Below are 16,798 nucleotides of genomic sequence, written 5' to 3' on the forward strand. Positions count from 1 at the left end.
CTCCACTTCTGGCTAAGTAAAGCTGTTTTGCTCAGTCACTATTTAGGTAGGAAATTCTGATGCATCTGCCTTTTCCTTAAATGTCTTCTCTTAGAAATTATGTTAAATATGTATTGATTGTTTTAAAAGTGAAGAGTATCAGAGCTTCGTGGACTAATACGAGGGCAATTTGGAAATAAATACACATTAGCAAACTATAACATTATATTACTTTTTGACATAATCGCCATTCAAATTGAGATACTAGTCATAATGTCTTACAAGGTTTAAAATTCCTTAGTAGTAGTCACTCGGTGCCAAATCTGGGCTATGGGGGGGGGTCAGAGGCCCCCAAACCTTTGGGTACCAGGGACGGGTTCCATGGAGAGAGGTTTTTCCACAGACCGGAAGGTGCATGATTTTGTGTGCTGCCTGCATCCCGCAGATGGGGCTTTGCTTGTTTGTGTGGACCAGTTGCTGGCATACTGCGGGGGTGCATCTAGTGGTGTGTAGGCAAGCAGTTGTGAACCAACACCACACTGGAAGTCAGCATGCCCAAACGCTTGTTATGGATGGCTCATCTGAGTTTTCATAATATTTCACAGTAGACTGCTGAATTAATGGTCGAACTACGCTCCATGACCTTCACTAGCAGTACTCCTTTGGTATCTTCACATTTAGCGAGATTTTCTATGGCACCATTTCCAGTGTGGTGTTGGTTCACAATAATGCTTACCCGCACAACGCTAGACTTACCCAAGAACCTTTGAAGCAGTTCTCTATAGCCCAGATTTGGTGCCGAGCAACTACTACTCAGGAATTTCAAACTTCGTAAGATATTATGACAAGTGCCTCAATTTGAATGGTGATTATGTCAAAAAGTAATGTAATATTGTAGTTTTCTAATGTGTACAATAAAAGTTCTGTATCTGCGAGTATCTGTCATTGATAACCAAACAGAGGTAATAAACATATAAAGAACAGTTGCTGGAATTGGGTATGTCTAGTTTAATGAATAGAAGGAATAGGGGTGACATGATAGCTGTGTTCCAATATCTCAGAGGTTGCCACAAAGAAGAGGGAGTCCTCATTTTCCAAAGCACCTGAAGGCAGGACAAGAAGTAATGGATAGAAACTAATCAAAGAGAGAAGCAACCTAGAACTAAGGAGAAACTTCCTGACAGTTAACACAATTAATCTGTGGAACAACCTGCCTCCAGAAGTTGTGAATTCTCCAACACTGGAAGTTTTTAACAAGAGAGTGAACAACCATTTGTCTGAAATGGTATAGGGTTTCCTGCCTGAGCAGGGGGTTGGACTAGAAGACCTCCAAGGTCCCTTCCAACTCTATTATTATTGTTGTTGTTGTTTCTGAATTGCCCTCATAGTAAGATAATAGTATATGTGTATGTCTACATATGTATATGCACATTTTGGGTATTGCCAAAAGTGAACCCATTTAGTCATCAAAAGAGGGCCTGTTGCAAGTCTCTCCTCCTTTTGAATTACCTGGATTATGGACCAGGTAATCAGCTTCCCAATGGTGCCACCATTTTATAGAATACCCTCCCCAGAAGTATAGATGGCCCTGACCCTGTTGTCTTTCATGAAGAAACTAAAGCAGTTTTATTTGACTCTGACCTTTATACCTTTATATTAGGTAAATTTAGTAATTACTGGATTTTAATTGTAATGTCTTTATTATTTGCAATGACTTTCATCTTGTGTATTTCCATTGTTTACTGTGCTCGAAGTATAATTTAGTTACTAATGACTTTTAATGATATTAATTTTACTCATTAAGAATTTACTTCTGCTTTTGTATTTGATTTTCTTTTACCCCACTCAGAGTCCATTAATACTGAGGTGGATTAAAATAATACTAAATAAACTATGTGTTCTTTCCACACGTAATTTGAATCTCCTAAATAAATCTATAGAATGAATAGAAGTTGGAATGTAATTTCTTTTAAGGATTCAGACTAAGTCCTGGATTTGCTAGCTTTCATGTTATTTAGAAATTGAATAACTGAAGTAGGAAAGTGTGCTTCCAAATCTAAAAATTGAATAAATATACTTTTTTCCAAATGTTCTAAACACCTGCATAATTCAAAAATGGGTTACAATCATTACATGCACCAATTTCTAGGTTCAATTTCTTGCAGTTCTAGGTGGGCTAGGAAGAGAACCTTTATCTGAATATTTGAAGATCAACCAACATTCAGGGGTTTGATTCACACATTATAGTGAACTAGAGTTCCCTGGACCCATAATTCAGAGGCTATATGCCAGTTTCCAGGGTATTTGTGCCTTTTCAGTGTCTTCCCAAATTGTGCCACTAAAATTCAGCAGTCAGGGTGACAGAGATAGTTTTCTACAAATTAGAATTGACATGGGCAATTCTAATAGATTAGAATATCTATTAGATTAGCCTATCTGTTTTTAATTTTCAAAAGCAATTCCTGAAAGAAGGCCAAAAATCTCAGTCCTGTCTCTTATAGCTGTGCCATTCCCTTGCTTCCTGTGGCCTTTGGTGCCACTCCAAAATTATAGCCTTGTCCTCTTCTGTGTTAAATGTTACTTAACAATGGTTTGTTGAATAAATCAAAACTGCTTAGGCTGCAACGTAACGTAAACCACGACTCATATTTTATAAACCATATTAGCTGTGTTTACACAATCCACAAAGTCAAAAGCAAATCTTCTGGTGTGGTAGTGTAACACGTGAACCCATTCCATATATACAATACTGAGTTAGGTAGTTTAATAGACTGAATACTACATACCGGTAGGTACTATGTAGTGTGTGGTTTTTTCCCTTTTGCTGAACCAACATTTCAGGTAAAACGTTTTTTTTTTCTTGTGAGAGAAAAAAAACAGCATTAGTTCCACTTTGAAATGTATCCAGCTAGATGCTTGATCAATTCATTCTTGGCTCCAGGCTTTTTCCAGTACCGCAATAAATCTGCCATGTAGTTGTTCTCCAAACGTGGGAGGAGCATTGAGACAAGTTCATCTAAGGATAATTAGCTCTGGTATGAAATGAGGAGAGCCACTAAGATCAAAAGCAATTATTGGAATCATAATGAAGCTAGTGCTGGGGAACTGATGTGTGATAACATAGCTGAATCTTGGGTTGTGTGTATGAGTATTTTCTTGAGATACTTTGATAATATTGGTATGGAAGTAATTACATTGGGCTGTTCTCCCTGGCAATCTCCCTTCCCCATGGTCCTAAATATCATTTACCCCTTTGCTATGTTTTAGGCAATGTTCAAACCTTGAAATGCCTTCTTTGGTTCCCCCACACTTAATGTTAGTTTTTCAGGGTGTGTTCAGATTGGTGAATAAACAAATCCCAGTTGGACTTAAATGGCAGAGTACAGCTGATCAGTATATAAATTATGAATAGTCAGAGATGCTATGTGCATCATCTTTCCATGGGTGCTTGCCAAATGTTAACTTGCATTGAGAAGAAGCAGGCAAGACTCACATGTCCTCTGCTAATTTCTGTCATCAATCTAACTAGGCATGTTCCTTTTCCATCTTGTTTTGTATTGTAGCTATAAACGTTTACACTTAAGAGCCTTCCTTGAAACAAAAAGGCTATTGTTCTAATCTAGAGCTGTTGTTAGCATAAAATTACTTATGCTGTAATGCATCAAAATCAACAATTTCTTATCCAACATGATGGCAAATCTGATGTTTTCCTGGGGATTGGGGTTGGGTTCTTTAATAACTAAGAGTGATGAGAATTGAAGTTCAAAGCATATGGAGAATAACACCTTTAGGAAGTGAGATGTATTCACTGGCACCTCAGAAATAAAGCTACATAATATTAAATTCTACAATCTATGTGGGTTCAAAAATATCTTCCAGACATAGATTGCGACTGTATTCATGATCCAGTTTACACTTCTTCAAGCGTACAGTACACTTGCCTAGGTGGGAATGTTTCCAAAAAAACCAAAACACCACCCCAGTATAAACCTGTACTTAAAAGGGCTTAACCTGAAAGAAACATACTGTAAAGGTCATCTACTCTTTATTGGTATGCCCAAACACATGATCTCATGCTGCCCAATAGGAGCATCTTTGCTATGCTATAGATGATAAGTAGGGGAAAGCAAGTACCAACAGAACAACAATATGTTTAATACACAGTAGACATCAATACATTGTTTAAATAGTCACCTGCTAAAATAAAGAATCTAATCCCCTATGAGAACAAATTATCTCCTTTGTTGACAGAGGCTTTGCTACAAACAGTATGGACCTTGCCAGTTTGATTTGGCAGTGTTGCTGAATCCACATAATCCTGGTTTAGTAACTATCAGAATAGATTTTAGTGTGCCTGCTTTTTGTTGATGCAGTTTTAGTATAAAGAAACTATTTATGCAACTTGCATCGACACTCGCACTGTCTTGTGTAATAATACAGCATTAAAATATCACTGTCCGTGTAGTGATCTGCATGCTCAAAGTACTTTTCAAAAAACCTGATCCCATGGAAACTTTTGTTGAATTCAGAGCTGTATATTTTTAGAATCCGTTAATCTGGGAGTTGTCATGACTAGTATTGAAGCAAGGTGTTTCTTCCTAATGAGGTAATTTCCTACTTTGAAATTGATCTCCCAGACTTGGCATAGATAGATTATTGCTCTTGTCAAATCTTGCTTAGAAATGTCAATGCTGTGAAAAATAATTCCCTCTCAGAAGTATGTGGGAATGTCAGGATACCTTATTTGAAAGATGCAGTTGCCAGCATCTTTCTTCTTTCCTTGGCAAATGAGGCACTTACTCAAATCAGTTAGGTCTCCTGGCATTTCCACAGTGTTTTGTTACATCAGCATAAAGACACATATATTGCATTCAGGGCACCCTGTGCAATGGTTATACTGTGTTTAATTGAATGTTCCTCTCCCACAATCCTTCTTTCATTTTTTTTAAGTTTTAAACAGCTGTGGCATTGTTTTAATTGTTGGTTGTATGCCACCCAGTCATTTTCTGGGAGATAAGCAGCCATATTTGTTTTTTTTTAAACAAAAAAAAAATGTATGCACATATACCTACAGTAATCTCAGAAATCCCTGTGCCTAATAGAGTGTTATTTATGAGTCCTGGAATTTGTGGATTTAACATATTTTCCTTTTCATTGTGTGGTTAGAGCTTAATATTTTGCATAAATTGTTCAAAGTGTGTTTATTCAATCCATTGTTTTCCACTATTAATCTTTTCCTCCAATACTCAGCTGCAGTCAAGCATGGTGTTATTTTCTAATAGTATTCAGTTTATGCTTTGTGTTGAGAAGCTGGATTGGCATTAGAAGGAAAAAATGTTTGAATTCCATGGTTCTACTGAAATTTCATTCCAAATTTGCTTTTAACTGTAGTGTCAAAGCATACACTGTCATATTCCAAATTCTCTTGTGTTCACAATCCTGTGATCCTGGTTTCTTTTTTTCTTAACTTGGGCAATATCAGAACTAACTTCAGGAATGAGAAGTCAAAAATCTTTTTTATTCTGGACAATTGCCAACCTAATTCTTGTTAGTAGCCTTATTTCCCCCCCCCCCCATTTCCTTTCATATTGCTGCTGCAACTAGATCTGTTTGCTGCTACTCAGCACTTTTTTTTTCTTTGTGGGTGTTAACATGAACAAATGTTATGTCATTTATAATTACAGAAACTAAAATGTGCACTCCTGTAAGATTCTAATTCTAAAGTAATTTTAAAGTAAGAATATAAGATATACTATATATGCTGTAACTCAGGACCTATAAGTAACATCTGGTTGTTTGTATGTGATGATAACTATAGGAATTTAAATTATAAATTATGTACTGTAGCTACTTTATGACACATGTGTTGATTCTCTTCCATTGTTTTTAATCCAGTGGTATTTCATGCGCCGCCACCAGCTAAGATTAAGAGAGAACTGCATAGCCCATCTTCAGAGCTGTCCACTTGTAGTCATGAGCAAGTGCTCTGTGCTAACTATGGAGAAAAGTGCCTCTACAATTATTGGTATGTAGAATCAGTTTGCAAAAGCAACACTGTTAAATGATTGAGAGTGCCTAGAAACTGAATCAGACCCATTTGAATAATCAAAGAAATTCCATCCATTGATTAAAAATATTAATCAATTACATCAACAGTTTAATCAACAACTGATTAAAAACACTTGAAAGAGAGTTGGATCAGGAAAATAAAAAATGGTATTGGTACTGCTTTGGCAAGATGGCCCCATGATAGCATTTTTTGTATTCTTGCATAATTGAATGATAATTATTATAACTTTTTTTTAACATTGAATTAGTTGATTTCTGAGGGGAAATCTGCAGACAGTAGACTCAGATCTTTTTATCTTGCAAATTGAAACCGCTACTTTGGCAAGTTATACCAAGACAGGTCACCTCCCAGGGGAGCTGTTCCTGAAACCTTACAAGCTTAATTATTTACCTGGAAAGCTATTTGCAACTTGATATTAGTGCCTATGCTAAGCTGTAAGGCACTGGGCATAGATTTGGATTCCTGTGGCCTTCATGACCTCTTCCAATGCAGTATAACTCAAATCAGATAGCTTGAGTAATGGGAAGCTGTTTTGATGGGCGAGTAATTGTAATGATTCTATTCTGTACCCTGAATTGTTTACATTGTTAACCTTATATCTTTTTGGAACATCATCCACCCCCAAAGCGTAAGTTCTGACATGGTGCTTCTGATATTCTAAAATAGCATCCTTCAACCTAGTGCTCTTCAGGTATGTTAGTGGCAGCTGCCAAAGTAGCATTAAACACTTTTAAAAGCCATTAAGCTAGGGAGAGCTGCTATAACCCAAGAAATAATTTCAATATTTACTGGTTTAATAGCTGATTTACCTAGCACTCTTGTTCATACTGATAGCAATGGCTCTGTACATTGCCACAAGTTTAAATTGCCTTTATTTTTTGCAAGTAATTGCAAGACTTTCACACATGAGCGTATATGAGTGCATGGTCATGTTGGGGGGGATAAGAAATGCACCAGGGCAACCTACAGAATGATTGGTATCAGTCCTGTTTGCTCTCCTGATTAGAATTGGTTCTTAATTATTTGAGGAGGGGACAAAGGGGAAGGGAAGGCACTGTGGGTTTTTTTCTATAGGAAAGAAAAGAATGCACACAGTCGGAAGCTACAATTATGTCTAAGAAAATTGTGAGAGAAGTGTTTTAAAATGAGCCCTATGACTCAGCCTGTTTGTCGCTTGCTTGAAGTACAAAGATTCCCTTGGGCCTGTGATCAGCCTTAACTGTTAACTTCCTGACAACCATGAAATGCAAACAAGCCCCAACTGTCAAGGACTTGAAGCTGAAGCTGAGTAAATGGTTGCTGTCTGTTTTAAATTGTGCTTCTTTTCTCTTCTTTTTTTCTCTGCTCTCTGAACAGTGCCTATGATAGGAAGCCCCCCACTGGGTTCAAGCCATTAACTCCACCCACTACCCCAGCTTCACCTGCACTTCAGAGTGGTGCCCTTCCGCCCCCACCTCTGCCCGCCACACCTGTGCAGACTTCTGCACATGTCAGCCCAGCAGGCCCTTTGCAGGGTGCCCCTCCTCCCCCTCATCCTCTTCAGGAACCAAGGCAGCAACCCTTTGCTATACCTCGACCACCTCATCAGCCTATCCAGATGCCAAAGATAATGCCGGAAAACCAGTACCCAACAGAACACAGGTAAACAGGGGGGGGATGACTTTTCCCCCCACTTGGATAATGTTTGTCTTGTTCAGAGGCCTTGTGATCTGACAGAAGTATCCTATTTTGTTTACTAATTCTACATCCCATTTGGTATGTTCAAAATGGTGTTTGTGTGTGTGTTGTATGTGTGAGAGAGAAAGACAGAGAGAGAGAGACATATCATCTTCCTCACATTCTCTTGTCCAGTTTGCCCACAAGTCCTTGAGACAGGTTAGGCTGTGAGAGGGTAAACTGGTTGAAATTACCCAGTGAGATGCTAAGGCTGAGGGTAAAACTGAAACTGGTTTGTTAGCATTACTGAAAGTGTATCATTCTTTTGATACATTAGGACTGCTCAAACCCGTGAATTATTGCCAGAAATCGTTTACTATGGGAATGCACACATTTTAATCTCTGTATTCCCAGGTTGTTCAAGAATGTTCACTGTGATTTGCTTAAGTTGGGAAATACACCTAAAATGGAATCAATTCAAATTTCAGATCAATGTGTCATACTTTCTTTTCCTTGTTCAGTAGTTGAGGAAGGCAGCTACAGTATTTTGTTTGAACAGTATATATATATATATAATCTGAGGTTGTTAAAGAGTTAAGTGGCTGTCATTCTGAATAGATCATTTTAATCAAGGGCCCTTGGCCTTTTTCTTCACTATACACATTGCATTACATGTAATTTACTACATTTATTACTTTATTTTATTTACAACTATCAGAGGAAAACATGATCTTGACCTTATAAAATATTTACGTTAATATTTGAATCTTCCCACTTGAAATATGTAACATGTTTTTATAGCCTGTCCTTCTGTGAAACTTTCAAGAGTCTTCAACATTTCAGAATGAGAATCAAACAGATTGAAATAATTTAAAATATTATGTCTTGTTTGTCAAAACATATTAATACTAAGAAGCACAGTGACTCTTATTATTGTTAGATTTTTCATGAAATTTACACTATTTTTTTCCACTTGGGTCTGCTTGACAATTTCAGTGATTCAGACTTGGATATTCTTATCCAAATATGAGGCTGTGTTTTCAAAATCCCTAGGTTAACATGTAATTGAAAGACAAGACATATTAAAACTTAACAAGATGGGATTACTTCCAGAAAAATGTATTTTCATATTTATGATCAATCTCCATCAAAGTTCCTTAAATAAAATTGCCAGGACCTCAGGTTGCTTTTAAGACTCACCAATATCCCTCAGGCCCCTAGTTCCCAATGACCTTAAAGCTATTCGGCATGATTTCATCTGGAAGTTCCTCTTCCTGCAGAAAGCATACCAGTTCAGTTCTAGAGTTACATTTGAGAAGGTTAGAAGGACACAGATCGGAAGTAGCATAATCTGGGCCTGTCAGCTGCAATAGGTCATATTTCAAAGCTAAATTAAGGTCATGTGCCTCTGGAGACTTGGGAAACAAATTGATTGATCACAATCACTTTTCAAGGTGCAAGGATGTGAACGGGTGTGCCAGTTTATTGCTGTAGTCTCTAGGAGTTCAGAACCAAGAATATTGGCATTTTGGTTGCATATTTGTTTAGTCTCCACTAAGGTTCACCCAGATTCCTCAAAACCAAGATTGCAGTTGTTGAACATATTTTTTGCAAAAACATACATTCTAACATTACTTTTTTTTAATGCCAGCATTTTGCTTTGTGAAGCATCTGGTTATATTTGCAAACAATAAAACGAATTCTTGGTGCATATGAATGCAACTTCTGTGTATTCGATTGATTCCATGCGCATTTTGGACCAGGCATAATTTTTGCACCAAGTGACAGCTAAAACATTTAATCCTTCATTTTTTGAGGCAGATTAGCAGCTGTTATAAATTGCTATGCAAATTTGGAATGACAGTGTATAGACACAAGCTTGTTTGTTGAAATGAAATGCATATCGTCAAACTTATCATTTCCTATTTCTTTGGCGAAAACAAACTGCTTGTTCCTTTAAACGAAGACACGTTTGCGCAGATGAAGGTCATGCTACAGATAAGTTAGTTCATTTCTCTTGATTCTGCTCCCTTACCCAGCCTGAAAATTTAGTTGTCTCTCTTGATACTGCTTCTTTGATCCAACTCAGCTGCTTTTATCAAATAGTAGCCATCCAGATTTTGTTCTAAAACTTGATGGGAGGCAAAGTAAATAAATAAATATTAAACACTGAAAATCTTACTATCTTGTATCATATTATGTAGTTTGACTCCGAGATAAGAGGATGTTTTCATGGCAAATCTTATCCATCTTTGCCCTGATTACTGAAAAATATAGTTCCTGAGGCCTTTTCCTTTCACCTTTCTTTCATGGAAAATTGACAATCAAAAAATTCTGGAATACCTTTTGCTGCTTCATATCTACTCTTCCACCTTGTTTTCCTTTGAATATGAATGCATTTGTATATTTAATCACTGAATATTTTTCTGTATATCACATAAAACAGGTATATAAAATAAAATGGATGACATTAAGCATCAGTTTTATGATTCTGGGGAAGGAAGAAATTTCCTAGACTTAATGTTTGTCTAATTACTGAGAAGTTGATCTAGAGAGATTCAGAGGACGTCCCCCACTTTTCAATCTAGGCCCCTCAGATATAGCCAATGAGCAACATATAGTGTCTCTTACAACAGGCCTTTTCTGTACTAGTGTACAGCTTTTGTTGTAACTACCCTATATTTTATTGTGCTAATTTATTAAAAGTACTTATATATACTTTTTATGTGTTCTTGTTTTCAAAACAGACAATTGTTAGGTCGAATTTACAGCTGAGAAAACCAACATAAAAAGATAGGGTTACTCGCAAAATGGTCCATTTAGCAGCTTTAGTGAAGGCAAAGTTATATGTCCTCCATTTGGTCGTGTTACCATTATATCTACCATAACACTTTTTCTTTCAGAGACAACAAGCTGCTGTTTCTACATTGTACCAGGTTCTTATTAGTAAAAGTGGGCTATGAAGGGCCTCAGTTGAAATTGCACTGTGCACCTATGTTAATCAGGATTTTATTTATTCAGTTTAGATGCTGCTCATCTCACTATCAAACTCTTCCATGGGTAACTTAAATGAGAATGAGACTCTAGTAGGTCTGGATTCTGTTAACCGTAATGATAATTCTTTCTCTCTCTTCTTCATTCTTATCAAGGTTTCAGAGGCAGATGTCTGAACCTTGCCACTCATATCCTCAGCCAGGGCTTTCTGGAGACAACCGCCCTGTCTACCACCGGCAGATGTCGGAGCCTCTTGTCCCTCCTCCTGCCCATCCTCCTCAGGGATTCAAGCAAGAGTACCATGACCCACTCTATGATCATGGAGTACCAGGTATTCCAGGCCCCCCAGCTCATGGATTCCAGACTCCAATGGGAATCAAGCAAGAGCCCAGAGACTACTGCATTGATTCAGGTGAGCATTAAAATTGAATTCCCCCAAGTTGCATGAAGGAGACTTGTCCTTAGTCTGTAGCACATGAAGCAGTCTTTCTATCACTGGTGTTCAGTAGTTGGCTAATGGAGTTTAAAATAAACCGTGTTGCACCATTAATACAAGGATTCACCATTTTTCTTCCTCTGATGGATCCACCAACATTTCCCACCAACATTTGCATATCTGAAAACTATTTCCATTTTTTTCCATCATTAGTAAACATTCTACCAAGATACACAAATTCATGTAGTTTACAGGCATGTAAAATGTTTTTTTTCCTGTACACTAACATAGCATAAATTTTATTTTAATTTTCAAGATACTGCTATCTTGAAAACAAATCTCTAAATTGCTCCTTTCAGATTTATCCCACTTTAGATTCATCCCAAATCATTTCATCACTTTTATTCTCAGTGACATTCACTCTGCTGAGGGCTCGTTGTTTAGCCCTCTTCAACCACCTACAGAATTTTTAAAAAAATTCCATCAAAATTATTTTGTTGTGTTTTGTCTCTTTTCATCTTAGCCATTCCATGGTCTCTCTGGTGACATCTTACATATTTCTCTATATAGACATTATACATTATCTTTCATTTTATAATTAAGCAATCATTTTCATATTTCCTATAATTATAGTTTTACACATTTCTGTGGCACTTTGTAAACTTTGTTTCATTTTATATAAAATAGCTTCCACATTCTTTTGCCTTACATCCACCTTCTATTTATTCTGTTAGATTACTCTAGCTTTCGATACATTTATTTCAACATTATCTTCTCTTCCTGCAATTGTTCTTGATTTTATTCTTCTGTCTTTCACTTTCTTTTTTATTTTCCTCAAGATTCACCTTTGACACTACATCCTGTATTCATCACTTTGATACCTTTTACTAATTATTTCCATCTTTCACCATATTCATTTCTTTTATCTACGGTACATTCTTTTGCAGCCAAACCTCAGGGTTATCCCAATAATAGAAAAAAGATTTCTAATATAGAAGGCAATATGGTTGCCTGCATTCCACCAAATGAATGGTACATGCCAGAGCTCAAAGTATAGTGGCTGCTCCTTCTCTCATTTTTGTAAAACAGGGATACTGATAGTCTTGTTTAGTGACTGACTCATTGAGCAACCATTCACAGTTACCATAGTAATGAAAAAATAACTTTGCAACCAGTTCTTGCATTTATAACTTTTCCGTATCTGTAAAGCAAAGGAAAGGTGAAATAAGATCATGAGCATAGTCTTGATTTCACTTAGTAACCAGTTTGCTTAACAACTGAGTTGCCAGCTCCAGTTATTGTTCATATTTATAAATAATATAGAGAACTATGAAAAAACCGTTGTTATCCTAATATACTTGTTCTAGCCAGTGTACCTGCTTCTCCTCCATCTGTTGAATTGGATTTTCCCCCTTCTGTTTCTGTCCATCCCTCTGGTGAAGTGGAAAAAAAGAAAAGCTGGTTTTTATAGCAGCATTTAACCTAGTTGAAATATAAGATTATATTTGTCTATCTTGTGAAAAGAGGCATTCAACAGATGTAGCAGGATTTGGACTTACTCTGAAAAGCCATTGCCAAGAAGGAAAAGGAGATGGGTAATGTTGCACATTTGTGTGCAAAAGATCTTCTGTTTGCCATAGAACAGGCATGTCAAACCTGCGACGTCATGTGACATTGCGCGATGTATCACAGCTTTTTCGCCATTGCCGGCAATGGGGTGGGCGCGGCTCCAGTATGATGAAACCGGCCTGTAGGCCGGCAGTTTGACACCCCTGCCATAGAATATCTCTGAACTTGCATTGGACTTTGGATTGCTCCTAAACACTCACCTTGGGTCAAGGGGATGGGGAAGGAATTCTGGTTAGGTGTTAGTTGCAGCTGTTCCTGATGCAAAGCTGACTGCATTGCTACAAATCTCCTTAGGCCTAAAAATACCAGGAACTCTTAGAAGCTAAGTGGAACAGATGGCAGAAGATCTAAAGTTAAAGGATTTTTTAATCTTCTTTCCCTGCTTCTCATGTGTTGTCAGGTGGAATGCAAAACATGAAGCCCCTGTTTTAAATGTGTAGTTTGAATACCGTTTGCCAATCTATTCTGCAGGTTCATAAATACTTCTTCTAGGGAAGCTGTTGAAAAGGGATGCAGGAGGCTTTGCCTTCTGTGGAAAGACAGCTGCAGTAGGGAGGCAGATTGCATTACCACTTCCAGGAATAATATGACACACCTGATTTTCAAGGGACTATATTATTTATTGTTCACAGATCCAAGGTATTCCCTATTTAGATATTGATTCATCATGATTCACTGCAATATCCCAGTAGGTAAATAAGCACAAAGGAGGAAGGTGAAATACTTCTCATCAGAGGTCTAAACTTTTATGCTCAGAGAATATGGAGGTATTAGGGGAAAGAATGAAATCCAGTTTTTAATGCATGCCTCAGATGCATAAAATGCATCTCTAATTAAAAGGATCAGATAGAAGGCAATGGGAAAGATCTCAGCTTGAAAAGCCAATACTGATTAAAGTAAACTAGTATTACAGTAGATAAATCAATGGTTTGATTTTGCACAAAAACAGCTTCATTTGTTTTTCTTGTTCATGCATGGAAAGTTGAAACATGATTTCACTATTAAATATTCACATCTCTGGTTTGGATATTTTTTACAACTTTGCTTAACTGAGGAATGTTAAGTGAAAATTGAGATTATGGGAATTTTATTATGATTGGTGTTGAGAAAATATGAGTTATTAATTACAGGAATTGCTTCCAAACATCTATTTGTGCCATAGTGCCACTCAGATATTCTATGTGTTAGCCAAGTGATATAACAAACCAGTTAGGCTGATTAGATTATTAATAATTTGAATCTTTACGTACTTCTACAGCTGACAAGTAATGTTGGGGGGTGGGGGTGGGAATGGAGATAGTATGGTAAGAGAAAGATCTTTTCAGAACATGGCTGAATTCAACACATATCTGATGCCACAAAGTTTAAAAAAAATATTTTAAAAATACAAGTCTGAATGATGTCTAAGGGAAGGTTCACCAGAATCTAACATGTACTAATTTGGGCAGGTGGGTTGCCTGATGTAACTTGGAAAGCCAGGCTATCCTACTGTCTCATTCCATTTCTTTGGGTTGGAATTTGGTTGATTCTCATATCTTTCAGAAGTGTTACTGTGCAATCCTATTCATTTTTATTTGAATTGCACCATATAACTTCCTACTGGGCTTTCTTTCAAGTAAATATGCACATCAATATTTTCACAGGAACTGGATATCTTTTTCTTGGATGAAGGCTATATTAAGAAAAATGCTTAGGAATTGGACAATGAAGTTTAATATTATTTCTCTAACTTGAGTAGAAATGCTTAGATTTATAGTTTTTATATATGCAGCCTTTTTTGCTCACAACTTCACTTGAACAAGAACTGAAGTGTGTATAATTTAGTCTGGAACTCACTTGGACTTCAACGTGTTTTGTTTTGTTTTTAGAAGTGCCTAACTGCCAATCGGCATATGCTACAGGAGGGGGATACTTTCCCAACAACCATGATGGTAAGCAGTCACATTGATATACTCACAAAGCACAGTTCAGAGTAATATAGGATAAGGAATGCTACATAATTATACAAATACTAAGAGAATGGGGAATGTTGCTCACCTCTAGTTATGCATTGTTACTGGTGGACAAATGTGGTTAATCTTTTAAGGCTTACTCTGAGTAGAGATATTACATGATTTGATTTCAGTGAAGAAAACTGTTTCTGGTCTTAGGGCAATAGCATTGTTCAAATTAATAAATAAATGATATTTATATGTCATTGTAATTGTAATTCATTTCTGGTGATTTATACATTATTAAAAACAGCACACATGACAAATATTTGAATGCATAAAGTTCCAGTTTAGATGGGGGGGGCAAGATGCCATGTAAAAGAAGCAACTGCAATTTAGAAAATTTTAAAAAACCATTTTTTTTCTGTAGCATTGCCCACACCATAAGAGACTACATAAGAAGGTCTCTTATGTTGACTTTATTAAAAAAAATAAAAGGTGGAGTAGAAAATTTAGAAATAAAGAGAAGTGATGGGTGTGGGAAGAAAAAGAGTGTTGTCTTAGTACTCATAATTGGGCCAGCCATACAGGAAATATGCAGAAGTTACTCCACAGAAATCTGCACATAGTTTTGGAGTAATTCAATTTTAGCAATTTAGATATTTGGCAAGTTTAATGCAATCTGAGCACTTCAAAGGTTACTTCTTTTTAGAACAGCTTAATTGAAGCTGTTTGGGTCAGGTAAATTCAATTAGTAGGAACAGATTTGGGGGAATGTTAAGCCATAAATATGTTTTATAACACTGGTGGGCTCTGCCGAAATGGATTGCACTGTTTGTTCCTCCCAGTCTAAATAGCAGACTGGGGACTGGCAGAATCTATGTAGGTGATGCACTCTATTTGAAGTACTTTAGCCCCAAGGTTCTGTAAGCTTGCTTGATTTGGAAATACTTTGGCTTTTCTACACTTTCATTTTGCCACCAACATGTGAATCCAGCTATGTGCAAGCCAACTCTCTGGACAGGAATGCAAAAATAGCAGCTGGCATATTTGCAGATAAATTCAAGGCCTTACCTTTCAGTTTTAGTGAACAGCTGAATATTATTGCTGCCAACAAGCAAAGCAATGCTATCTATCAAACTATTCTTAATGGAAGAGTTTACTCCGTTTTTGTCTGTGTTTGTGTCTGTGTGAGAGAGGGGGGGGGAGAGGGAGAGAGATTGAGATTGACATTGGGATTGCAGAGCAGCACCCGTTGAATATGTCTTCTCTTTTCCCAGGGTTCTCCTATGAGAAAGATGCCCAACTGTACTTTGATGACACTTGTGTTGTACCAGAAAGAATGGAAGGTAAAGGCACTCTGTGTGGTGGAGAGCTATAGCTGCAGTTGAAAATCAGAATTGGTGTTATTATTTATTCAAATTTGTTAGAGCTGCCTAAATCCATTGAATTATATTAGCTAGTACGCATCCCATTTGTTTTATGAATGTCAAATCTACAGATCATGGGTACATTTGCTGAAAGGCAGGACACCTTAATGTTAAAGCTTTTTCTGTTATTTTGATGATGCACCACACAGAAAAAGTGCTGCTAACCAGCTGCATAAATATTTTCATCTTCAGCTACTAACAGACATCTCCTCACTATAGCATATGCAAAAAAAAAAAAGGCATTGCCAATCAGCTTTGTAGCCATACATTTGGCTTTCTGTAGAAACATTGAAATTGTTTTAACTATCTGAATCTTCAGGAGTCGATTGTGGACATGCTAGCTTGTTAATTCTAATGTATTTGTGTTGTTGCAAACAGGTAAAGTGAAGCAAGAACCCACTGTATATCGTGAAGGGCCTCCTTATCAGAGGAGAGGGTCTCTCCAATTGTGGCAGTTTCTTGTCACCCTCCTGGATGACCCAGCCAATTCTCATTTCATTGCTTGGACTGGAAGGGGCATGGAATTCAAGCTGATTGAGCCAGAAGAGGTAAAAACAAATGAACAAAATCTCTATATTACCATTATGGTATATCAGAGGTTGGCTAAGATGAATCTCAGCCAAGGACATTGCAAAGCCTTTTACCAATTTGTTGTATTCCCAACATTTCAGGG

At 37.1% G+C, this 16,798-nt stretch overlaps 1 protein-coding gene across 4 annotated transcripts in view; it reads left to right on the plus strand.

Annotated features, from left to right (window-relative positions):
• ETV5 (ETS variant transcription factor 5) overlaps positions 1-16,798 on the plus strand; it is a 34,854-nt gene that overhangs the window by 11,614 nt on the left and 6,442 nt on the right. For all 4 annotated transcript variants that reach the window (XM_039364346.1, XM_039364371.1, XM_039364355.1 and 1 more), the window contains 6 exons: positions 5,875-6,004; positions 7,406-7,690; positions 10,855-11,111; positions 14,633-14,695; positions 15,976-16,044; positions 16,504-16,673. In XM_039364346.1, coding sequence (XP_039220280.1) covers positions 5,875-6,004; positions 7,406-7,690; positions 10,855-11,111; positions 14,633-14,695; positions 15,976-16,044; positions 16,504-16,673 — 974 coding nt within the window. The remainder of the gene's footprint in view (positions 1-5,874; positions 6,005-7,405; positions 7,691-10,854; positions 11,112-14,632; positions 14,696-15,975; positions 16,045-16,503; positions 16,674-16,798) is intronic.

Source organism: Crotalus tigris, unplaced genomic scaffold, assembly GCF_016545835.1.
Source record: "Crotalus tigris isolate CLP2741 ecotype Arizona unplaced genomic scaffold, ASM1654583v1 scf7180000017591.2836849, whole genome shotgun sequence".
NCBI classification, from domain to species: Eukaryota; Metazoa; Chordata; class Lepidosauria; order Squamata; family Viperidae; genus Crotalus; species Crotalus tigris.